Source organism: Ochotona curzoniae, unplaced genomic scaffold (assembly GCF_017591425.1).
Source record: "Ochotona curzoniae isolate NIBS_2020 unplaced genomic scaffold, NIBS_Ocur_1.0 contig_3520, whole genome shotgun sequence".
NCBI classification, from domain to species: Eukaryota; Metazoa; Chordata; class Mammalia; order Lagomorpha; family Ochotonidae; genus Ochotona; species Ochotona curzoniae.
The window spans coordinates 29,514,443-29,540,650 of NW_024465894.1; the positions used below are offsets into that span (position 1 = coordinate 29,514,443).

At 42.9% G+C, this 26,208-nt stretch overlaps 1 protein-coding gene across 1 annotated transcript in view; it reads left to right on the top strand.

Annotated features, from left to right (window-relative positions):
* Positions 1-10,314, top strand: part of TMX4 (thioredoxin related transmembrane protein 4) — a 41,218-nt gene extending 30,904 nt beyond the window's left edge. Inside the window, exons 6-8 of the mRNA XM_040980974.1 lie at positions 1,708-1,809; positions 3,893-3,950; positions 5,659-10,314. Coding sequence (XP_040836908.1) covers positions 1,708-1,809; positions 3,893-3,950; positions 5,659-5,996 — 498 coding nt within the window. The 3' untranslated portion in view covers positions 5,997-10,314. The remainder of the gene's footprint in view (positions 1-1,707; positions 1,810-3,892; positions 3,951-5,658) is intronic.
* The last annotated feature ends 15,894 nt before the right edge of the window (positions 10,315-26,208 follow it).

Below are 26,208 nucleotides of genomic sequence, written 5' to 3' on the forward strand. Positions count from 1 at the left end.
TTTGCCAGAGGCAGAAATGGAGAAATAGGGGTTGAGGTTTTGCATCTATTGCTTTACTGCTGAAATCAACCTAACAGCCAAGTCCGGGCGAGAGCCATGGGTGACAGGGAGCGAGCACCTAGGACATCCTTATCTGCTTTCCCATTGGGGGTTGATTCGCTGGTAGCTGAATCAGAAGAGGAGCAACTTGAACTTTACCCACACTGTGCTACAATATGGGTCCAAGATGCAGTATCTCCTAAACTAGGTATCAATATATAGAATGTTTATTTAAAGTTCCTTTTGATAAGTCAGGTACCTCTTTCACCTGCTGGTTTGTAGAATGCTGTGTTACTGTCATGATCCGAGCTTTCAATTGAACAGTTTGATGAACAGGACCACCAAAGAAGGAAGTTGACAATTTTACAAATCAAGGTTTGGTTACATTTCCTGTGAATAACTTAGGCATTTGATATATCTTTTTCAAGCAGTATAGATTGAATGCTTTGATTATATATGTCAGTGTTTAAAATGTTTGCTGTATCTTTAGGACTATCTCATGTGCTAAAATAAAAAGAAATTAGCGGGGAAATGATGATGAGGGGAGAGACCAAGGAGGAAAGAAGAGGAAGGGGAGGGGAGAGAACCCTTTACTTACAAAAATTTCTGTATCCCGGAAAACAATAATAATAAATACAGAAGCATTGTAGGGAGGGAGATCTCAGATTATCCTAGAGAGTTAACAAACTTTTGTGTGTATCATTAAGAATAATGCCAGAATAAAATACATTGTTTAATTCTGTGAACAGGAACAAAGAAATCCCTGGGAGTGATTAAGATTCTGGGAATTGTTAAAGTAAAATTGAGTGAATTTTAATTAGATTTACTGGTTCTAGGCAAGTCATTTAGCATTATCTTTGCTTGGGAGAGATATTTAATGCAGAACCATTTTATTCTGTGTCTGTAATTGTCTGGGTTACAGCTAATGGCTATTTTTGAGGTTCTAAAAATTGTAAACCAGATGACTAAATCATTCTGATTTCATTCCCAAGTGATTGGGATTGCAAATAAGATCTATCTCAGATTTCCTCACTTTTACAAGTGTCTGTCATTCCAAGTAGTCCTGGTGGGGTGGTGGGCGAGGGGCCCAGTAAGGCGAGGGACCCCATTTTAGTGGGGATGTTTCTCAAACACTGATGAAATTTGCTCATGATGAATCAGAAAAGCTGTCCTAATAATATTGTATTGTAGGGTTTATAATGATTTGGTATAGTTGTTCAGAATGAGCCCTGGGAGAGCAGTGAGTAATTAGAAAAGGGCATGTGGAGACATTTCCAGTGGCTCGGGTCTGTAAGTACTAACTGTACTTAAAATTGATAAGAACACAGGAAGTATATGCGATGGATGCTATATTGTGAATAAAAATTGAGGAGGAGGGGAACCAAACAATCTTCTATTATGTACAGAAGAAGCTTGCCCTCTGAAAACTTTTTTTCCAGATCACAAATTGCAAGAAAATATCTCTTACTAAGTTTGAGCATGGTTATTACTCTGATTGTACCAGTGTTATATAATTTGATTTGCTCATTTAAATAACTCAGATATATAAAGCTTAGTGGGAACTTACATTTACAAAGACAAATTGCAGACTGAATTACAGCTAAAACTAGGTGGTTCAAATTTTTTGGTCCTTATTATAAGAAATCTCTTTTTTTTTTCTGGTTTCAGCATCTTCACAATTATTTCACCGTGACCCTTGGGATCCCTGCGTGGTGTTCTTACCTCTTTTTCATCATAGCAACCTTGGCTTTTGGCCTTCTCATGGGTCTGGTAAGAGAGAATGCCAATCTGAAAGTCTCTGTACATGTCTTATGTTGCCTTTCTCCACCTGAGTGGCAGAGAGCATTCCTGCCTGCTGATTCTGCAGGCCCCTGCCCCTCAGGTGGGAGACAGCACTGCTGGCCTGGCCCCTTGGTGGGCAGTTGCTGCGGGCATGGAAAATCGGAGTTCTTGCTGCTTCTGCATTATTACATGTTTCTCTCTCACTACTTCTTGGATAGTTAAATTTAAAAATCAGAATGCTCTGAAGGAGATGGACAAATTAAAGTCTTTTTTTTTTTAAAAAAAAGATTGATTTATTTTTATTGGAAAGTCAGAGATGCAGAGAGAAGGAGAGACAGAAAGGAAGATCTTCCATCTGCTGATTCACTCCCCAAGTGGCTGCAATAGCTACAGCTGAGCCCGGAGCCAGGAGTTTCTTCTGGCTCTCCCACACGGGTGCAGGGTTCCAAGGCTTTGGACCGTCCTCAACTGCTTTCCCAGGCCACAGGCAGGGTAGCTGGGAGGGAAGTGGAGCAGCCGTGATATGAACCAGCATCCATGTGGGATCCTGGCGCATGCAAGGCTAGGACTTTAGCCACTAGGCTACTGCCAATGTTATTTCTTATTAATGGCTAGTAAATGTGTGACTGTCGCATTAAAGTGGAAGGTTTTCAACCCTTGTCCTTCCATGTGAAGTATTTCCCTCTCTGCTGTTTAAGTACACTGAAGGGCTGGCAGTGTGCTGTCCCCCAGCCTACCCACAGAGCCTGCCTGCAGCCGATTGGCCCACTGCACCTGGCTCTCATATATTGGGTGCTCAGGGATTTCTCCTACTCCTAGGGCTGCTGGGATTCTCTGTGGTGTCATTAGAGCTTCTAGACTCCTGACTCTCCCAGAGCCCTAGGTGCTCCTCTGCAGGCTCTCATTTGTTCTTGATCCTTATGCATCCCATACCTGAATAGCATGTTTATATTTTAAGTATTAAATGTCTTTATTCATTTTCCACATGAGATTCAGATTCCACATTGCTTTATAATTAGGCTACCATTGTTTCTCTCTCTCTCTCTTTTTTTTTTTTTGCAAGACCACTACCCCTCAAATATCAATAACTTAATAACCCAAATACTGAGCCGATTAATACATGTTTATACTGGTAGTGAGAATTCTCAACACAGTACTCACTTGGTGTTTTAAAACTGAAACAAGACGTCTATCAGTTTGGATTATTTTAAATTTCAGACTGTCTGCAAAACACAAATGTGCTGGTGGTATTCCTGTTGTAAAGGCAAACCTGTTACTCAAAGGGAAGCCATAGTCTCGGTGTGAGCCAGGTGCCCGAAGGCAAGTGTGCATTCCTAAGAAGGCCTCCTGCTCTAGCGCAGGACCTCCGTGCTGTGTGCTGCTCCAGGGGAAAGTGAGTTCACGGATGGAAAGTGGCTCTGGCTCATTCTGGCTCCAGGGACGCAGGCTGTTTCATCACTGTGGCCACTGTGGGTCCTTCTGGGGAACGTGGACTTGGGCCGGTCCTGGTTGTGCTCTGTCACGGCAGCCGACATGGTGATTTGCAGTGTTGAGTGACTTGCGCAGCAGAAGTGATCAGAAGGGCTGTGCTGCCTAAAATGGGATCAGTTCACACCCAACTTTAGAGATGTTTTCTCTCAGTCCAGCTCTGGGAGGTTGGTTACAGGACTCTAAGGAAATCCTGTTATTCAGAGTTGATGCACTGATCCCAGAGAGGAGGCAACTCTATATAGAAAGTGGTTTCGTTTGTTCAAAGCAGTGTTTGCCAAAGCATTGTTTAGACGTGGCTGGCAATTTGTTATTTTTTCACACATGCTTGATCCACTTAGAGTAGCCTCTGGAGATTCAGACTGTCTGATCCCTGTTCTAAATTAGTTGTATTTTCCTGTATTCTGTCACATTGGAAAAGTAGGAAATTCTTAATTATGTCCTTGTCCCCTTTGAAGACTTTTGACCGGCTCCTAATTATTTGTCTAAGAATATCTGGTTTATAAAGGTAAGGCCTAATTTTGAGGCCCTTTGGTAATAAGTGTCCTATCTACTCATTATCCAATTACTTTTTTCCTTCTAGATCTTGGTGGTAATATCAGAATGTTTCTATGTGCCAAGGGATCTGGCTGAACCTTCTGGTGAGTATGGTAAGCTCATGCAGTACAGTACTTTGGGAATGTTGAGGTTTAGAATTTAAATCTCTCCTCATGTAGAATTGTTAGGTGAACAGACCATCACCACTACCAAATTTGTCACGATGGCTTCTCTTGCTAGAATTGAATAAAAAGCTTTTTTTTTTTTTGGTCTTTCAAATTAAGAAATGTTTAATTTTAGTTACTATTTCTCCCTGCTGCATTGCATTTTTCTTCATTTGAAGTGAAATGAGTCGCAGGAGGGCAGCTGGCATCTGCTGTCTCCTGTGTGTCAGCAGCCAGCTTGCTCGTGGATTCATTGTCCTGCGCCGTGCTGCTTCTGCATACGGGTGGCAGAATTTCATGTGGGAGTTTATGTAAAACCATAATCTTTTTTTTTTTTTTTTGGCTGTGGATGTTTTGGAAGCTTTGAGACTTACATAGATAACAACTAAAGAATTTGTGCTGATCCTTTGAAATCTTAAAAATGGTACACACTTGGGGCCAGCACTGTGGCACAGGGGGTTAAGCCTCTGACGGCAGTGCCTGCATCCCTAAGGAGTGCTAGTTTGTGTCCCAGCTGCTTCACTTGTGATCCAGCTCCCCATAATGCCCTTGGAAGAGCAACAAAAGATGGCCCAAATGCTTGGACCCCTGCCGTTCCTGTGGGCGGTCCAGAGGAGTGACTTCCCCTGGCTTCGGCCTGGCCCAGCTCTGGCTCCTGTGTCCATTTGCAGAGTGAACCAGTGAATAGAAGAACGTCCTTTCAAATGAATTAAGAAAACATTTAAAGAAACAAAGCTGTGAGTCAAAATTGGCATCTTTTAAAAATAATTTTATTTTCATTGGAAAGTCAGAAGTACACAGGGGAGAAGAGACAGAGGGAAAGAGTTTTCATCTGTTGATTCACTCCCCAAGTGGCTGCAGTGGTTGGAGCTGCACTGATCTGAAGCCAGGAGCCAGGTACCTCTTCCGGATCTCCCATGTGGTTGCAGGGTCCCAAGGCTTTGGGCCGTCCTCGACTGTTTTCCCAGGCCACAAGCAGGGAGCTGGATGGGAAGTGGGGCTGCTGAGATTACAACTGGCACCCGTATGGGATTCCAGCTTGTGCAAGACTAGGGCTTTAGCCTCTAGGCTACTGCGCTGGACCTAAAATTGGCCTGTTTTAAAAAAAGATGGCAGAAACTCAATATAAATCATCCTAATGGGAAACAATGAACATTTCATGTGTGTGAGAAGACCAGGATGTTCTGGCTTCAAGCACAACAAGATTTGTTAGGATTCTCTTTCTACAGGATTCTTGTAGTGGTTCTCAGCAGGCCCCAGTCCCTACGGAGCCCTGCTGCTTGGCCAGGCTCTGCAGGGGCTCTCTGCTTGACCCAGCTTAAGTTTTATTTCTGAACCAGTTGCAATGACAATGGGTCACTGAGCCTTCCACATGGTACAAAATAAACAGTATGAGAGAACCTTTGCTCTCTGTGCCCACGCGGTCTGCCAGAGTCAACACTGTTGGGCAGGTGTCCAGAAGGATGCGTGGAGAAGCCCTGCATGCGGTGAGGACACTGCCCGGAGACTCTGTCCTGTGTGAAACTGTAGCCTCAGTGTAGAGAAGAACTCCCTGCCTCATGTTCTCATTGACGCCCACCCGCCTGCTCGGTGTTGTCACTGATTTAGCTCTGCCGTGTTAGAGCATGATTCTGTGTGTCTTCCGCAGAGCAAGACCAGAGGTCAGAGGACACACGTAGGGCCGAACAGTTACAGGATGCAGACGAGGAAAAGGAGGATTCGAATGAAGAAGAAAACAAAGACAGCCTTGGCGATGACGAGGAAGAGAAGGAAGACCTTGCCGATGAGGACGAAGCCGAGGAGGAGGAAGAGGAGGACCACCCAGCCGGCGATGTGGAGGAGAGGAGGGACACCGCTGACCAGGGGCTCCTGAGACAGGGCGGACCTGAGGAGACTGCAGAGCCCGCCGAGCAGCCCCCTGCCCCGGAGGCTGCCCAAGACTCCTTGAGGCAGCGCAGAAGCCGGCCTGACACCAACGGGCCATAGGAGTAATGATGTGAATATAGGCAGAAAAAAAAAAAGCAAAAACAAAAAGCCAGCCTCCTTCTGGTCTGCAGTTGAAACCAGATTCTTAGTTTTTCTTTGAAAAGATGACATCTGGTCATGCGGTCTCAGGCAATGGGCTTCAGTCTCCTGAGGGGAATCTTCCAGTGACGTCAGAAGGACAACATGGTGTTGGGGTGTATCTGGGAGCTTGGGGTGGGAAGGACACTGGCCTGAGGGGGCAGCCCTGTCCTCATTGGGACCGTCTAGTAACAAGGCAGCCAGCCCCATGAATGAAGGCAGGGCAGTCTTTACTCCTGCGCATGCTCACTGGCCCTGGGTGGCCGAGGTTTTGCTTCCTGTTTTTTTTTTTTTTTTGGCTAAGTATTTATTTTTTGCCAACCTGGAAGGAACCCTGGGTACTGCACTGCACAAACACTGTTTTAGAGAGAGAGACTTGTTAAGTGCCCTGGCTCCCTCAGTCTCCCTTGTTAGGTCATGTCTTACCTCCTGGGTTTCTATCTTTCCCACCTGGAGTCTGTGGGCTCCTCCGGGTCCTAAGAGCTCATTCAGATAGTAGCCGGCCCTGCACAGCCACATTTACCCTGACTTAGGGGTGTTGATGATCGGTGCCCACAGCTCATGAGGCCGTCAATGCCAAGCATTTAGGATGAAATGCTGTAACCTTCAGAGACTGAGAAGGAAATCGAGAATTTACAGGGCAGAATTCTTTTGCTTTTGAGGAACTAAAATGCCATTTTTACCCCCCCGAAAGTCCTTTGACAGTGTTCTTTCTAAAGCCAAAAGTCTTGCCAGGACAAGGTATTTTTGTGAGTTTGATGTAACATTGTTTTGGTTCCATTTTAAGAGGCTCCCTGGCTCTTACACCACTTTAGTATAATTGAGAAACCATTTCTTATTTCCTTGACTGCTATATTTCTGCTGAAAATATTAATGGAAGTCAGCATCTGGAAGTGAAAGATTTGGTTTCGTTTCTGTCTTCCTTAATCTGTTAGAGAACTGTATCTTTATAAATCTCTCAATACTCAATATATTCCAAGTACCCGGGGAGCCCAACCTCTTTTAAAAATTCTATCCGTCCACTTCCCTCTTACCTGATTTATGTCTTAGGGTAAATTCATAAAATTAGATTCTCAGTGTATGAAAACTCTGAAAGTCAACCTGTGTCCCTTGGGTCCAGACAGAATAATGAGAAGTGCAGGTTTATGAAATTCAAAGGGCGTTTCATCTTTAAAGAGCAATATGCAGTATACCCCTGCCTGCCCGTGTAGTAACGCTTTCCTGGTGTCAGCTGTGAGCGTGGGGCTCCCTGGTGATGGGTGCAGGTTCTGAAACTCTGTCCTCCCGTGGTTAAAGGAGACCACTGCAGACTTTGCACAAAGGAAGGTTTTAGATTACTTTTCATCTTTTTAGCTAGCTGTTTTTAGCCCCAGTGTACTGTTGCCATTGAGTGTGCCCTCCACAGTGTCACTCTGGTTGGAGGCCCGAGGCCATCACAGCGCTGTGACCAGGGAGCCCTGGCTGGTGCCCGTGTCCTGCCCGAGGACGCATCCTTATGCAGAGTGCCACTGCTTTCAGGTGCTTCTTCCTCCCGGATGCCAGCACACTTCCCTGGGTCAGAGGTCAAATGGTTCTGCCCTTCTGTCATTGAATTTCTTTAAATCTGCTGAAGTAAAATTTTCAAAGGAAACTAAGTTCACAGGCATGGTAAATTTTTCAGGGTTGACTTTCCTGTGTAATCTCTGCTTATACACTTTAAGTATGTACTATTAATTATTTAGAAAACTATTTTGCAAAGGGAGGAAGGAATAAAGAATACACATTTTACTTTTGCTTTAAAAAAAAAAGATTTTATTTGAAATGCAGAGTTAGAGAGAAGAGACAGAGAAAATCTTTCCTTCTGCTGGTTCACTCTGCAAATGGCCATAGGGGCCATTTTGTGGTGGTATAGCTAGCTAATCCTCCACTTGTGGCACCAACACCCCATGGGGCACTTGTTTGAGTTCCAGCTGCCCCATTTCCAATCTAGTTTCCTGATTATGGCCTAGGAAAGCAGTGGACAATGGCTTAAGTCATTGTGTTGCTACTCCCCTGTGGAAGAAGCTCCTAGCTCCCAGTTTAGGATCTGCTCAGTTCCAGCCGTTGTGGCCATTGAGAAGTAAGCCAGCAGATGGAAGGGCTTTCTCTGTCTCCTTCTGTCCCTCTGTTTAATCTGCCTTTCAAACACACATAACTAAAAGCATGTATTAACATCCATTACACATTTGTGGGCCACACAGTGATGTTTCCCGTCACTTGTATACAGTGTCTACTTGTCAAATTTGTGTTTCCCTTGATTTGACATTACTTTATGATTGGGGCTCTGGATCACCCAACTTTGCTAGGTTTAACATAAAGTATCTTAATTTTCATTTTTATTCTGAAAGGCAGAAAGAAACCCTTCTATATGTTGGTTTACTCCCACAATGCCAGAAGGCCAGGCCCCTGCCTCACTTGCTGCCTGTTATCTGAGTGACAGGGAAGTGAAACACTTGACCAGCGAGCACATTAGCAGGAAGCAGAATCAGAAGCAGAGGAGCTGTGGTTCACACCAGGCGCCCAATGGGAAAGGCAGGTGTCGTGAGGCGGGCCCTGTAGCCGCTCTGTTAGATGTGTGCCAGTTCTAGTTGTTCCCAAAATAGTCTCTAACATTAGAATTGAAAAAGCAACTCGCAATTTTAAATGGAGATGGAAAAAAAAAGTCTCTTGGGGAAACAGGAGTTATCAAAGTTTAAATATTGGTAATTTTTAAAGATTTTCTTCCTTTATTTTTGAAGCACCCTAACAAAAGGTAATTCTTTTACAAAATAGTTGCTGTTTACACACTTAATTTATGTCCATTGGAAGCCTTTGAGTTTGTTTTCAATACTTGCTGAGTATGAAACTCAAGGAGAAAGATCAGTGTGTAATTTAAACTTAAAATTTGATTGGTAGGACTTTGTAGGATTTTCCTGTGGATACTGTATTTAATATAAATAACCAGGACAAAGAAACCATGATTTTAAAAGCCAAGGGGAATCATGAGTCCTCCTATTGCAACATCAGTTATTTCATTACAGAATGGCATTTAGTGAACACTAGGTAAGTGAAGTGAAATTAACTACAAAACGAAAGTGGATTTTGGAATGGAGGTGCACAGTGGTTCGTTATGTACGGGTAGTTGGAACGGAGCACCTTGTCACTGACAAGGAAAGTCTGAAGCTCCTTTTATTTTCATTTCTTGCTAGGTGTTAAAGCTGTCTACCTTGATTAGATATATTTATACTGCAGCAGCATACAGACAGTTTTCACTTCTTACTTTCTCTGGGAAATACAGTAACTGAATGGGCTGAGGGACAAAGCCCATTCAGTCACTGCAGCTTTACTGCACAGGCACTGAATCTTGTGCACATGACCCCTGTTTTACTTTATGGTCCTCTCTATATGCACAAAAAAATTTCAAAATAACTATTGTAGACAAAAAGTAAGCATTCTTAGATAGAGCAGCTTGGCTTTTGACAATGGAAAAAGCCAGAGATGGACTTTGCATGGTCCAAACTTCTGGATAGCTTATGACGTTGCTACGTGATCTGGGTGTATGTCAGTGTTCTAAACTTGCAGTCTGTACCACCTTTGGTGTAGATGATGAAACCCTTTGGAAAGCAAATGCTTGCCGTGGGACATTCAAGTCCTAGAAAGTGGCACTGGCCTGTTGCTTCACAGGATGGAAAACATTAAGCAGCCCAAAGAAAAAAAATTAAAAACGTGGAACAGTTAGGGCAGCTGTGACAGGTCACTATACAGCCTTAGAGGCAGAGCCTGGTGCTTGCGCTCGTGTGTCTCAGTGTGTGATCACTGTCCGTGAGCTCGGAGCTGCAGTGCTGTTTCTGTCACTAGTATACCTGGGCTTGACTCATCACGTCAAACATACCGACATCTTGAAAAGTGTGCCGGTAAACCTTTTGTGTCAGTGCAAGAGCACCTTTGTGTAGTCACTGTTTTCCTCATTCCTGCAGTTGGATGGCTTGTCCTCAAGAGGCAGGCGTGAGCCTAGCAGGTCTGATGCTGCCTGCGGGGGCAGCTTCGTGCATTCCCAAAGCACGAAGTCGCGGGAAAGGCCTTTGAGCGCATCAGCCCAGGACATGGCCGGGAGATGATTTACTCTCAAAAATGGTGATGTGGACTATGGTACTGTGTATTTGTGACTCGTTCAGCTCTGACCTGTCTCCGGTGTAGTTTAATCAGATTTTTATTAGATGGCTTCTTCGTGGAAATGCAACTTTTATACAAAAAAAAAAAAAAACCTTTATTTGTACTGTGATACATTACAATGTTATTAATAGTCTTTGTAATAATCTGGGTTAATGCCCAGTATATATATGCGTATTTTTTTCATATGTATGTGCTTCCTAAAGCAGCATCTGCAGCAGCCAGAAGTAGAAATCAAAAATCTATTTCTGGCAGTATATTGCCTGAATTACGATTCTTTTGTTCACAAAATTGTATGTGCTCATTGGACCTATATGTTTTCATTTCAGTGTAAATTTCTGGTTTTCATCTAAACTAATGATACTGATACTTTAAAAAAAATGGTGTATTGATGTCATATGAATTTGTCACAAAGCCTATTTGCATGAGCAGCAAAAAGAATTTTCTAAAAATCTTTTTCCGCTTTTTCTCCTTCACCTGTCTGTTCACCGCCCTGCCCCCCAGTTGGTGCGGCTTGAGCGGCATGCCTTCTCACGGCTCAGGGGAGTCTCAGATGCACGGGCTGTCTGTTGTGTTGCACAGAGAAGCACACAGCAGCTTACTCTGCACTGAATGAAGCGTGTCGCGCTTGGTTCCCAGGTCCCTCGCCTACTCTCAGAGAGCAGCCAGTGGCTAGTGCTGTTGCCACTCGCGGACATTGTAGACTGACCCAGTTGTCTCCCACACCTAACGGGATCTCGGCCACTGTAGTGGATGTGATCCCGTTCCCCTCCGACTGTGGAAGACACAGAAATGATTACATTTATTTTCTACCAAGTGGCTGCCTCAGGGAGTGAATTGGAGTGTCTGCCCATCCGGAGGAGTGTGCCTCGTTCTCTGTCAGCCCAGCTGAAGTTGCTCTCCATCTTTGGTGATGGCTCAACCTGCAGTTTCTGAAGTCAGCTGTGCTGTTCTGCAAAGGCACCTACTTCAATCTAAGCTGGAACAGGGTCCACAGTTGAAGGAATTCTTTCATGAACAGGAGCTTTTTCTATCCAACCTGTGCTAACAAACGCCACGTCAAAAGCTTTAAGAACAAGAATTGTATTACTCTTCACCTTGTCCGAGTCGGGCATCCCAGGCAGTAGTGGCTAGGTTGGTGTAGGTTTTTCTGGGAACCAGGTCGGAGGGTGCTTTGCTTTCTAATGTATGGCCTCCAAGGTGGCTATGGCCCTTTTCATCCCAGGCAGTCAGCAAGAGAAAATGAAGAAGCATTCCTGGGAGATGTTAAAGCTGGACTGCTAATAAGCAAACATGCCTTGTGTGTTCATGTTTTGTATGGGAGTGCTTGTTTACAGGAGCACACGGAACGAAAGATGTCCTATCACCATGATGCCGTGAGCAACTCTGGGCAGCATAACACCAGGTCATCTGACCCTACAGAGAATGTTCTACAGAGCCTAGATAAGTAGAAATCCCTTTCTCTCAGAGAAAGTTGCCTCCTTAACTGGTATAGCATGTGTTGGTCTCTGTTTTTTCTGTGTTTTGAATATGTAGTAATGGCATTGTTGTAAGTCAGTAGGTCTGTTAGTGTTGCAGAGGGAGAAGGCTCCCTCTGCAGTGGTCCTGTGACTCAGACACAGCCGTGTTGTAGGTTACAGTCATGACCCAGAGAAATAGGCCATGCTATCTCTGGCTGAGAAATTCGTTATGCATTAAATGCAGACAGATGATAGAGCGCCAAGCCCAGCCCAAGTCAGGAGAAATCTTTTGCATTATGCCAAAAAGGGTTTTAATATGGTGGTGTTAGCTCATGATATGAACATCCAAGAAGGAATTTAATCTCCAGCATTTTCAAAACTTCCTTGGAAATACTGAGGAACAAAAGATTTGAAAACCCTGATACTACAAAAACTTGAGACGTAGAGTAACACACATATACATCATTGTTTCAGACAGCCAAGCTAAAAATAAAATAGGAAAAAATTCCCAGGGACCCCACACAATAAGACAAAACTCCTCCAGTGGAGTTAGGATGGTGGTGGAGAGCTACTGCCTTAGGTGACCAGAGTCTGGATTTTATTGCCCATGCAAGTGTATAGTACGCTCCACCTTGACAGTGGTAAGGTGAAAAGCTGGAGATGCAATAACATTCCCAGCCTACATCTCTTGTTGAAACAAAATTTTGGTCATTAACACATGAAAACTACAAGAAAACTATCCACTTTGGCCTGGTCTCTGCACTGAGAAGACAATAGACTTCCCTGAGATATACTCATGGGCCTGATCTCATGCAGCTTGGGGTTTAAAGTTGTAGTGGGTTAGTCAGCTTAAAAGGCTCTAAACAAAAAGAACACTTTTTTTTTTTTAAAGGAGGTTAATGGAGTGGCATGTGGGGAACAAGCAGAGACAAATACAGAGCTAGTCTTCAAAACCACCTTCACTGTGACCGAACGATTCCTGCAGCTACAACCCTATTTGAGATGAACTTGCAATCCAAAATTGCAAATCACACAAGGAAACTACTCATTACAGAGCAGAATGAAAATTGCCCAAGTCCTTTAGAAAGTAAAGTTACTAAATAGGAAACTTAAATAAAACAAAAGAAGGAGCATGCAACACTCACGAATAAGGGCCCTTTTCTCAAAAATGTATCTTTTCAAAACTTATTTTATGTCCATCCATGTGTCAGTTTTTCGATGTTCTTTACAGCGTAGTATTTCATTATATGAGTATAATACGCTGTTTACCCAGTCTATGACACATATGTAGAGTATTTTTATTTAGCTAGCCTATTGAATATTTTAAGATGTTCTGTGGACAATTTTGATATCAAAATGTTTCTCACAATATTCCAAATCTTTTTGACCACCAAAAAGAAACATATGAGAGATCTTCAAAATATTCATGGAAAATACATATTATGGAAAAAAAAATCAGCATAGATGTCAATGGTGGTGTGAACTGAGCAAGCTAGCTGTCTTGTTTAGGCCTTGTCTTTGCAGTGGGGAGCACAGCATACTTCCATATCCATCAAGAAGCAGTAGACAATTTTAACCAAACCTCCCGTATTCATTCGTTGGACTGTAATAAAATACCTGAAGAAGGTCATTTTGTTGAGGAAGGTAACTTTTTTGAAAACATTGATGATTTATTTCATTGAGAGTTGGAGTTACATAGAGAGAGGAAGAGAGAGAGATCTTCTATCCACTGGTTCACTCCCTAGATTGTGCGAGGTCTGTGGCTGGCCCAGGCTGAAGCCAGGAGTGGGGAGCTGCTGCTGGGTCTCCTGCAGGTATAGAGGAGCCAAAAGCACTTCAGCCGTCTTCTGCTTTCTCAAGGAACTGGATTGGAAGTGGAGCAGCAGGGACTTGAACTGGTATGTTTCCCATTTTATTTACAATATTGCTAAAAATTCTCTACAGTATTTTCCAAGATTGCACATTAGTTGTAGCTTTTGTCCCAAGCACCACCTCTCCATCTTTAGTCTTTCTGGGGAAAGATTCTTCTTTTGAGAAGATCCTTTCTGATCTAGATACCCTATCGTACGGTTCTGCTCACTGCAGGAAAGCGGTAAGTGCCAAGTGCCATTGCCAAAATTCTTCCTGGTTGGGAGACAAGTTGGGCAGAGGAACATGAATACATATTTCTCAGAAGTAGTTGTGCCTGTGTGTGTGTGTGTGTGTGTGACACTTTCCAGCTGTTGCTGTCTACAATCCTGATTGCTCTTTTTTTTTTTTTCCTGGATGTAGTCTGATGTTCCATCAGGTACCTCTCACAGAAGGAGATGTCAGAGTTCAGCCCAAATGCATAATTGACCTCTCCACAAACTTTGGAAGCAGACAATGGGAAAACTCCCTGATTGCCAACATACCATATTTAGAATTTAGTTTCACTCTTCCTCACCTCTTCATAGAATGAAGGATCCTCATTTTCCTCCCCATAGTCTCTGTTCCTTACACTGGAAAGGAGGATGGGCTGTAGAACATGCTTGTGGTGGTGGATGCTACTAGATGTTCTCTTCTTGGCAACAGAGGCTGGCGTTGGCTTTGTCCAGTCCTCCAGGTTGGCTTAGTTAGGCGGGAGCAATCATCAAGTGGACTCAGCCATGCTGGGTTCTTCCGCATCTCATCACAGGAGTCCAGTTGGTATCCAGTCTCCAGGAAGAGCTCTCCCTGAGCGGGTCTCTGGTTGCACTTTGGGGCCTGTTCATGCTTATGTAAGTAGGCGTCAATAAGATGGGGTATGTTTGCTTAGCACTTCGACCTTCATAAATCTGAGGCTTCTGAAGTGAACCCCATGTCGTGGTCCTGCAGACTATTGCAAACCATTGTTTTTTCGCCTCACATTAGGGCAGCTTCACCATCAGGGAAAATGCAGGTGATTTTTGCTGGGGACTAAAATAGAACAAATCATATCTTACCTGTCAGCTCCAACTAGGATATTCACCATGACTCATTTCATCACTACTGGCAGGTGTTCCACTCTCAGAATCCTTCCAGCCATTTACCGGCCGTGGATGCACCCTCTCGGGAAAAGCATGAATGTCAGCTTTTCTAGCTTTGACTTTGTGGTCCACCTGCTGCATTGTATTAAGTACTTCAGCCCTCTATGCATCTCTGTCATTTTATTGGAATGCCTAAGTCACACTTTGGAGACTTTGGATCTGGTCCCTCCTCGGTGTGATACTTCCCAGAAATTTCTCAAACTCCTGCGAGTTGTTAGCGTCTTTCAACTGTAGCAAAGTCTGCTTGCTGTTGGCTTCCATGGTAGCGGCCAGATTCCTCTGGAATAAATCTTTTCCTTATGAGTGGAACAGAGCAGCAACTTTTGACTGCTCCAAGCAGGATTGAAAGAGGCTGCCTTTCTCAGTTAAGAATGAAATATACTTTCTTAATAAATTGGATGACCGTGGAAGTTGTCTTTCACAAGGGGAAGTTTATCTTGAAATACATTGGCTTTGCTTTTACTGCATTGTGTTGCTTCCTAAGTTTGACTTCAAACTTGGAACCAGCTATTCAACACCACCCTTAATCCTTGACCCCATGACCCCACCGCCACATTTTTATTTCCTTTTTTATCAAAATCTCAACTAACTGGATTTCGGGGATTATTTCAAGAATTTGCTTTAGTCTCACATCTTTATTCCTTTGAGTCTGGACCTGATACAGAATGCACTATTGATTCAGTTTATGCTTTAATCCAAGATACATACAGCTAGGTATCACAGCCCAAAGGTTGGGAGATGGGCTCTCAGAATGTAACCCTTCTTAATTCAGGGCTCTCGGAATTCATTTTCAGTTAATGAAAACCAGCCCAATAGACTGAGACATAATTTCTCTATTTCTCCTACTTTCTCATACACAAGTACATGACCTTTTGAATTCCCGTCCTCTTTCTCAGTCCCCCGTCTTGCTTGACACAAACTTTGTTTTTTGCATTCTTTTCCCATATGCTCTTGTTCCCACCCTCCCAAGTTTAAATATTTGTCAAATCTCAATCATTATTCCTCAGTACTTTTTTTTAATCTTTTGTTTCACTTCCCTATCAGATTGTTCTATCTGTAATAAGAACTAGGATGATGGAGAAGGACAAAGGCGGAAACAGGACAAAACATTATTATACCTTCCTGGGATTGGGGAGGAATCATTAAATATAATTAAAATATTGTCCCTCCATGTCAGTGGCAGCAGTAAATAATAGCTGATATATTTTGTTGAGTTTTTTTTTCCTATTTTTCCCTAAAATGGATGCTTTTTCAATTTAACTAAAAGGTTTTTCCTTTTCCAACATTTTTTCTGACAACTTACACATCTAAGTGAAAGATATTATACGAAGTTCCCAAGTTACTGATGTTGATTCTGCTACGTTTTCATGTCTGATGAAAAGTAAGTTAACCTTAAGAAAGTAGTGAGAATAAAATTTCTCATTTGCTGCTTCCTTCTGTGTTTTTTATTTTCATCTGTGTCACCATCATAAGTTGTTAACAAAGGATGTGTAAAATTAATGTATTTTATATGCAATTTACTTTTATGTATAAATATTTCCCCAGGGAGGCAGGTTTCCTAGCATTATATCCTTATCAACTCAAAAATACTAGTCTCCCATTCAAATAAAGTATTGTTAATTACTTTCCTTCTGGAAAATTACCCAAAGTCATGAGAAATTAGAACAGCTTCTCATTGTTGAAATTTGCAAAAATATGGGCTGGCTTTTTGGACTTACAAAATCTCTAGCTAAAATTCAACAAAAATCATCCATTGAAGCATCAAATGACAACTCATTGGGCTGCATGCACGGATTCAATACTGCTGGAGCCCTCTGCATATCCAGTCCTCACCCAGCCCCAGCTACTGTCAGAAACACTTGAAAGGAGACTTGCCAGTGTCAGCAAAAATCACACTTTACCCCCCTTTCTCTGAGATGCAGCTAAGGCAACTGAGGGTGTGTTGAGTCTTCTTATGGTAAACAATAAGCTCAACTTTATCTTATGATTTGTTAGATAATGACACTGGTTCTCATCTGATTTTACCCCAGAGTAACTCGGCTGTAAAACACTGAAGCAAGAATAGGTACAGTTTTTCAGAATCCTTCGGTCAAGCTGTGCTCCATGGTTATGACTTGTGCAGCCTCCTCCCATGCTTACAACCATGCCAGCTGGTTTTCAATGTTGGGCTTTTGCTGTTCTGAAATGACAATTCTTTGTGGATAAGGAGTCTTCTTTTGTATCCGGTCCTGCGGTTATGTAGCTGGCCATGCCGTTCGGAGGTGAAGCAGGAGTGTATCAGATTCTTTCCGGTGATTTTAATCATGCAGTCAGGGTACAGGAAGTCCAGGTCGGCACTGCCCTCCACGGTGTAAGACCCAGGGTTATGGGCTTTCTTGTAGTAATGGTTACATTAAAGTGCTTTACATGCACCGTCTCATTATTGTAAGAGATGAAATGAGATGTTTAACCCAAAAGTTTAGTCTATATAGTCTGTGCTCTGAATAATCAATCCTTAAAACATTTTTATTTATTTTACTTGAGTTATAGACACAGAGAGAAAACAGAGTGAAAGTGGCCTTCCATCCAAATAGCTTCACCAGCCAGAGCTGAATTGGTCTGAAATGGGATCCGGAAACTTCTGGCTCTCCTGCATAGGTGCATGGCCCAACATCTTCAGCTGTTCTCTGCTGTTTTCCCAGCTCATCAGCAAGGAGCTGAATTGGAAATGGAGCAGCTGGAGCTTGAACCAGTGCACATATGGGATGCCAGCACTGCAGGTGAAGGATTAGTTTGCTATACCACAGCAAGACCCCTCCAAATTATTATTTCTTTTCCTCCTTGAATCGATTCATTTAGTGACTGTCTACCTGAATACATGTGCGTTACTTTGCCACTGATGCAATAACAAAGCATAACATATGTAGTGACTTCACACCACGCAGGATTACTTCCTTAGCATTAAGGAAATCAGAAGTTATGAGTCTCAAGGGACAGGGTTGTGGCACAGTGGTTCACATGCCACTTGGTATGCCCATGGACCCTAGCTGAATCCCAGGGTATGAGTCTCCACTCTGCCTTTAGTGCAGCGTCCAGCTATTGAGTGTGAGATTGGGGGAGGGGCAGCAAGTGATGAACCAAGTGCTTGGGTCTCAGACACCCTTGTGGAAATCATGGGCAGAGTCCAAGCTCGTGGTCCTCTTGCTCTGCCCAGCTGCTGTGGGCATTTGTGGGGTGAACCAGTGGGGTGGGGGATCTGTCTGTGTCTGTTCCTCTCACCCTTTGTTAATCTGCCTTTCAAATTAACTGAAAATAAAAATGGAGTCCAGGGACTAACATCAAAGTGATAATAGATTCTATGCCTTGGGCATTTAGAGGAAGACCAATTCCTTGGCTTTTTCAGCTTCTAGAAGGAACTGATACTCTTTGGTTCCTTGTTTGTTGTTTTACTCTCCTGCTTTCATCATCATGTTACTGTCTTTCCCTCATTGGCTTAGCTAACTCTCCCTTATACACCTCACCATCTTGGTGCAGGCATCTTGGTACGCGGGGTACCAGTTGTGTGCAATGCCAGCATCCCATAGGTATGCAGCTTCTAGTCCCAATTGCTCCACTTTTGACATGATTTTCTGCCAATGTTTCTAGGAAACCAACATAGGATGGCCTAAGTACTTGGAACCCCTGCATCCACATGGGAGATCTGGAAGAAGCCCATATGGAGTTCCAGGTTTCTGTCTTAGTTATGGCCCCGTCCTGTCCATTGCAGCCACTGGGGAGTGAACTAAGGGATGAAAATTCCCTTTCCCTTTCACTCTCTCTTTTTTCCCTTGTCCTATATCCATTAACTCTACCTTTCAAATATATTAATGAACTAAGAAAAAATCCTCATCATAACATTTAGCGCTTACCCAGATAATCCAGGCTGATCTCTCAAAACGTCTTAATGCAATCTAGTCTGCCAAGTGCTGAAGCATTCTCAAAGGTTCTGGGATTTCAAGTGTGAACATACATGGCAACAGAACAATATCATGCAGCCTACAGCAGCATGGGAGATCTGCCCATGAAGATGGTAGATCCGTGACTATTTATGCTGATGACAATGTAGGTATAGAAATGGGTAATTGTTATTTACAATGAAGAAAATGAAGCAGAACAAGTACAGGATGGTGAATAATGAGAGCGTTACAAAATGTGTGGTCACGGAAAGCATCTCTGAGAAGATGACATGGGAAAAAGCTTTAAAACCATGAGTCTGTTGCAGAAGTCAGTTGTGTTTTTTGGGGAAAGAAAGAACAATTATAAAGGCTCTGGAATTAGAATAAGAGTGACATTTTCAAGCCAAAATGAGAAAGGGAAAACTGAAGATGAAGTGTGTGTGTGTGTGCTTTCTTCAATCTAAAACCAACAGAGTTGGCATGTGTGCGCTTGCATGCCTCTGTGTATGTGTAACAGGAAGGGGGTTACTATTTAAAACCTGAAGATCCCCTGGTAAGAGGTATGAATTTCAGTGTGATGGAAAGTTATTGAAAGTTTGAAAACAGGAGCATAATGTGACTTGGCTTAAGTTTTTGAATTCATCATCTGATTATCAGTTCAAATGACAGACAATCGCATGTTGGACCACGATGGTGGAAATACATGTGTTTTGTGTTGGTGGGAATTCAGATCTAATTTAATGTGAAAGTTGGTAGGACTTGCTGTTAGATTACATGTGGACAATGAGAGGAAATGAGAAAAATGAGTCATGTTCCCCAGGTTTTCGTTTAAGCACCTGGTTGTGAATGATCATGAAAGATGAAATCACTGAGTAGAACTACTACTGTGGACTGAATATATATTTTGCTTTTCTGTCAAATTTTCTATGATTTACAAAGCTTTAATGATTCTTAAGGACAATGCGAGCACAGGATCCCAGAACCCAGAAGGATGTGATATTAACAGACGTAGTTTTCCATTGAAGCATATATTATTTTCCTATATATATTAAGGATGTTTTCCTTAAAGGAACACTATTAGTGATTTATGGACACAATTTGGGAAATGACTTTAGACGCTGCTGCTTTGTGTGAATGTGCCAGTCAAGGGAAATGAAAAAAGGCAGAGAGATCCTGTGGCTTACTGGGAGAACTGGAATTCTAGGTACTAGTTATTTTATAGACAGCCAAACATTTTGAGAGCCTAGTTAAACTCTATTGGCAATAATGGCTTAATGTAATCATATTTTGATTTTTTTTTCAGCAGTTGCTACTGACTCTAGAGTGAAAGAACCACAAAAAACCCTGTATTTTATTCGTACTTAGAAGTAGTAGTTAAAAAAATAACTTGCCTTTAAAAACTGTAAGTTTTAAGTCTATCACTTAATATTTCCTGTGTTTTTTTAACCCGACTATCCATTGAAAAATTGTTTCCTGCACATTGAAAATGATGCCATCTCCTTTCTGGAAAGTGCTGGTATCTATCAACACTGAAATTTCATTAACACACACTTTCCTGTTACTGACAGCTGCAGGAGCAGACTAATTTGTATGGTCTCTAGCCACATGATTTCTGGAAAATCCTATTAAGATAAAAGGACTGAGGGCTGTGAGCTGGCGTGTTTCCCAATGTTGCCTGACTGTTGTCTCACAGAGGAGATTAGGAGAGGAGAAAAAAAGGTGGAAGTTGAGATGCTGAGAATTGGCAAGAAAATACCAGAGGTTGCTTACCCCTACATTGTTTTCAGGAGTGACTTGAGAGCCTTCAGAGGACAACTGCTCTAGCTGTAGACATGGTGAGACAGGGGTAAGACACAGGGTTAAGATGAATTCTGTGTTTTAGTTGTCTTTATGCTGCAGATTCACTGTATTCTTTTCAGTGTTTAGGGGTACGTGTGAGTGTGTGTGTGTGATTCTTCTCATAGAGAAGAATAGTAGGATTCTTAAAGACATGGCACATGTGCATCTAACGTCCAGGAATGCTGTCATAGCAGATAGAGCATGGCTTAGACCAGAATAGCCTACAAGGTTTTGCTCATCGCATGCCAGCTTGGAAAGAAAGCTGACCATGAAAAACCTGTGATTTGTTTTTCACAAGAGTTGATTGCTATCCATCGTTGAGTTCAAGGGTTGCACACCTGAAATTGTGCCTGCCCTTTGTATTCTACAATGAGTTGCCCAGTAGAGGTCACTTGTATTCTACACAGAAAAATGGAAAAGCAGACTTTGCTTCCCTGATTATAAATTGGTTATTGCCATCTGGTAAAACACTTTCCTAATCCAGAGAGCCTTGAGAACATTACATTTTATTATTATTATTTGTCAAGGAAAGAGCTGGAACAACAATGATCTCGTTTCAAAGAATCTTGGAACTTGACAGGTGCTGGAGGGGTTCACTAAGATCAAGGACTCCTTTGCTCAAGCCAAAATCAGCTTCGCATTACCCTGCAGCAGCAATTGGGGTTCACGTCTGTCTGGAAGGCTGGGGTACACAGAACATTTTTATTTGTTTGTTTTGTATTTATGCTATTGAACAAAGCATCTTCATGCTTCAAAATAAGATGACATTCTAAAGGAAAGTTTTCGATGGACAGTTTTAAGCGTCTTTATGAAGACTGGAGGATGTTTTACAATTTTGAATGACAGCAATACATTCTTTGCTTGCACTATGGCTAACGATGTGTTTTTGTGGGACATTATCATCATGATGCAGGCTGGCAAAGTGATCGCTAGCAGAGGTGGTTTCTCTGCTGACTGCAACCTCAACTTGACAATCGTCAGACACTAACAAATCATTAGGGACTGCTGGTCAAATGGCCGGATCCCACACGACCCCATGCATAAGGGAAGCACAACATTGAGCCTCACCACTTGCTTGTCAGAGAAGAGCCGAATTAACTTGTTGAACAAAGTATCTGACCCATTTTACATCCAGAGGCGGGATGCTGACTGCCACAGTGTACCAAGATTGGCTCCAGATGCAGGAAAACATGGCAGAATGCCTCTAAGATCTCTGGAAAACTTTCCAAATGAGACCAACAAACAAACCGTCAAGGATACTGCTGATACATTTGACTCTATTCATTTAGATTTATATATAATAAAAAAGCCACACTCAAAGACTCATAATTGAAGTTTTTGGAAATATGTGAAAAAGTTTTTCATAATACACCTACAAATGTGGGAGGAAATATTACAAGCTGATTTTATGATGTGTTGCTGAAATGAACAGAAACTAAAGGGCATTTTTAAGAACTCATAAATAAACAAAGATTCACGGAAAAGCAGTAAAAGCCAAGCTGTCAGGCAAATGGCACTAAATGAGATTTCCCAAGGTATTGATCCAATCCTGTCCCACCCTGAGGAGTGTCGAGGATTCTACACCTTAGAGAGGATCTCACAGAAACACGGAAGCTGTAGGGCCACACTTTGAACCATGGGATCATGTAAGGAGTGAATAAAAGTCCATCTCTACTTATAGGATTCATGACCAGTCCTTAATGTTCAAAATATTTTTTGCATGCATATATACTGAGTGATCTAAACTATATCAGATCAGCTGTCCTGTTAACACGAGTTGTTGATTGAAACAGGACCATGTTTCCAAATGAGTTTCAAAATACTCATAATAACAAATAAGCAGGCCAGAATCTTAGAAAACAGCAGAAGCAGGGAAAATCCCAAAGCTGAATTCCTCCCAAGATAATGTGTGGAACCCAGTGCCTGTCCCAGGGGGAGGGAGAGAGAAAGAGAGAGAGAGAGAGAGAGAGAGAGAGAGAATGACTTGAAAGAACTCCCTATCCACTGTGTCTCGTCTCATGTGCGCACAACAGGCTGGGCAGAGCCAGTTTGAAACTAGGGGTCTACAACTCCATCTGGATCTCCCATGGCAACTACTTGAGCCCTGCTGCCTCCCAGGGTGAAGATGAACAATGTTAATATCAGAAGAGGAGCCAGATCTTAAACACAGGCACTTGTATGTGGCATCTGGGGCTTTTGAACTGCTGTGTCAAATGCTTCCCACAGGAGGTCTAGTTTTAAGTGCTTTGTGGACCTTGGGAGAACTTGAGGCAAACCTCATCACTCTAGTGTGAGTACTGAAAAGGCTGTGAACTCACTGGAGTGGAAGCACAAGGGAGTTGTCTGCACCCCTCATCTCTACCTCCAACCCACCCCAGGTGACTGTTTGCCAAGTTATGCTGTTCTAGAGCTTGAAAGGAGGAACTTTCCCCAGAAGTTTGTAGCCACATGTATACCCTTTCATCCCAGCTCAAAGCCAGGACCTCAAAGAGCAACACAGTTAGTGGGCAAACCAAAAAAGAAAACCCATTTAGCTAGAGGCAACTTGTCTGTCTAGGGCTGGGCTCTAACCACAACGTGGAAACACAGAGGAAGTCTAAATAACCAAGAATAATACAATTAGGAACCAGGGGAAGAGGAAAGGGCAGAAGAAAAGATGAAGTGAAAATCAAGGAGAGAAAAGGGACAGAAGAGGGAGAGATCGAAGATGTGCAGCTTCAGAGGAAAGAAGGCAGGCGTGTGGCTGCTTGCCGTGAGGCTGGCCACGTCTGAGACGAGCATTCCCAGGATCAGCATTACTGGTAGGAGAAAACAATAACAGCGACCATGGACCTGAGACGCACAAGTGTGACAGATCTGTGCCCAAAGCACGAAAAAGAAGGAATGGCCAAACAGATCTCACAAGAATGGACAAGTCGAAGCCCAGTGCACATGGGGATGCTCAGTCAAGGACAGCCAGACACATGTCAAGTAAAATCACATAAAATAGTATTTCTAGTTGGGAGAGACCCTCTCTCTGCTATCTGGGATACTCTCGCATCTCACTCTGTAAAACTTGGTCTCCCTTAGTGACCAGGATGGCCCAACACACACTAAGGGCCATTCAGAATCTCCAAAGCCTCTTTTGATAAGAAGGAGGAATAAAACATTCTCCATCCAGTAGTCCTATTTGTGTCTAGCTTCATTTTGGTCATGCCTCAGTTTCTCTTGTGATAAAGAAGAGACTTCCTCAGTTGGGCCTGTGGTTTGGGGAATGCCCACGGTCGTGAGGATCCAGGGATTTGTATCCTATAGAGGATTTTATTGGGATGATAAGGAGAATTGAAGGCAAATTAAAATTTTATAGAGTCCAGTGTTAAAAAAGAAAAAAAAAAGCCAACCAATGAGACAAAACAAAACCAATCCAAACAAACAAACACAAAACAAGGAGTGGGAGTTGGGCAAAGTAGTAAAGACATCAGCATCCCTTATTGGCTGTCTAGGTTACAATCCTGGTTCCGCATCTGAGTCCAACTTTCTGATAGTACCTAACCTGACAGGCAGCAAGTGGTGACCGCTGACCTGTGCTCGGGCCCCTGATGTTGTCCAGCCCCAGCTATTGCAGGCATTTGGGGAGTGAGCCAGCAGATGGAAGACTTCTCCATCTGTCCTTTACAAATAAAATGGAAATAGTTACGTTAAAAAACAATACTTCAAACAACCCTATTGCTTTGCCCAATGCTACGGAGAGGGCCCAAACCCAACAGTCACCATGCACATTGGCGCTTCCCAGCTGATCCCGGGTCAGACGTGGGAGAGTACGCTTCTGTGCAAAGGCAGCTCTTAGCAGCTTGAGGAAGATCTCAGCTTGTTTTGCCATGGAGTGCGTGTTTAGCATCTTACGTAACAGAGGCCTAGAGAGGCTGTGAGATAGTTAAATGAGGTGATTTTCACAAGTAAACAAGCTTTTCTAGAAGGGAACCACGTTTATACTTCTATCCATCAAGAGATGACTCATATGATGCTGGGACTACATGTTAGGCTTACCTTGGTACTCCAAGTTGATTGTAAGGCTGCAATAGTAGGGAAGGAGAAGGGGAGTCTGATTTTTCTCTGAGTTTATGTTTCTCAAATTTTTTCTTCATATCAGATGTTTATTTACAATCGTATCTGGTACGCTCTGAGTTCGAGAGTTTGATTCATCTTTCAAAGAGACTGCATCTCTTGAAATTATGTCATCTGAAAAACTTTTTGTTCTTTTTTTTAAATTGGAAAGTCAGATATACAAAGAGGAGAGACAGCAAGGAACATCTTCCATCTGTGGATTCACTCCCCACGCAGCCACAATGGCTGGTGCTGCACCAATCTGAAACCGAGAGCTATGAGCGTCTTCCGAATCTTCCCCGCAGGTGCAGGGTCCTGTGTACGATGCCCATGCTATGGTGCCAGCTTGAGAACAACCAGCTCAGCTTCTAGCTGACACAGCCTTGTGGAAAGCAGGCGACATTCGCCGTGACTGTGGCTCCACCATCGTGTGAGGGCCATGGATCAGCTTAGGGATGTTGCCTGCGCCTGTGGATGTCTGGAGAGTGGGGATTTTACGTGGTAGCTGATACGTCTTGTGTGTGTTCTGTGGCCACAGGTCAAAGTAACTCATTAGTTCTATTTGGAGCTCCAGTTTTCTTCTTTCCCTTGGGCTGTTTTCTTTCTCTGAAACATTCGAGGAGGCCTCTTATCCATTGTCAAATACTCTAGTTCCATATCCTATTCTTTCTCCTCTGTGGAGCTGGGTAAGACATGGCCTGTATAAAGCATGGGCTTTGTAAAGCAGGTGTCAGTGAGATCTGAGTATGTGACTGTATGACACTGTAGAAAGACGTTAATCTTAAGAATGTAGGAAAAAATTGGACTAACTTCAAATCTGTTACAGAGCTGCTTATAAGATCAATTCATTAAAAAAAAATAGCAATGACATTCTAGAATCCTAAGAATCTGTTGGTGCAATTTCTTGCACACTTGGGATTTGTCCTTATTTAATTGGCAATTAGCATATACTCTTTTTAGAAAAAGTTGCTGGCAGAGTAGAATGAGAGATCAGAGTGAGGGGTGTTTGTTCCCTGACACGAGTTCAGGGTTCCACCGGTGACGTGTCCTTTCATCTTCACTGTCATCCCTCGGGACAGGTGTTTGCCTTTCTGCTGGTATTGCTTGGATGTTTCCTAAAGGCAGGACACTGTGACTCAAGCATTCACATACAAGGGCTGTATGTGGTGCTCCATCTCCCTTGCAAAACTGCTCCCTGGGGTCCTCAATGCTTACCTCCCAGCATGCCGCCAGATAGAGAAGCAGGCCTCAAGTTCAAGGGAAGTTGCTAGTACTGGTGTAGATGACTGGAATTTAGTTGGTGAGCAGCTGGATCTTGGATCGGAACTCAGGTCTGGCTGCTACCCAAGATGTAGCTTTCTCAGTGGAGACTTACTGATCCTAATCATGTCATATGATGGAGTGAAGGGGTTCATGATGACCACAGGTCTTTTGGAATGATATCCCCTGTACCTGCTGTAAAGCAAGAGTATAAATTAGCATGGCCTTAATGTTTGCCTTCAAGACAAATGTCTCTAGTCGTATAGAATCACGTGTTCAGTAGTTGCCTTGTCCTTACTAAATAGATCACTTATTTCACAAGCTCTTTTCACATGAGTTGTACATGACCAGACACTGAGGGAAATGAGTTGAGAGGCCCATTCTG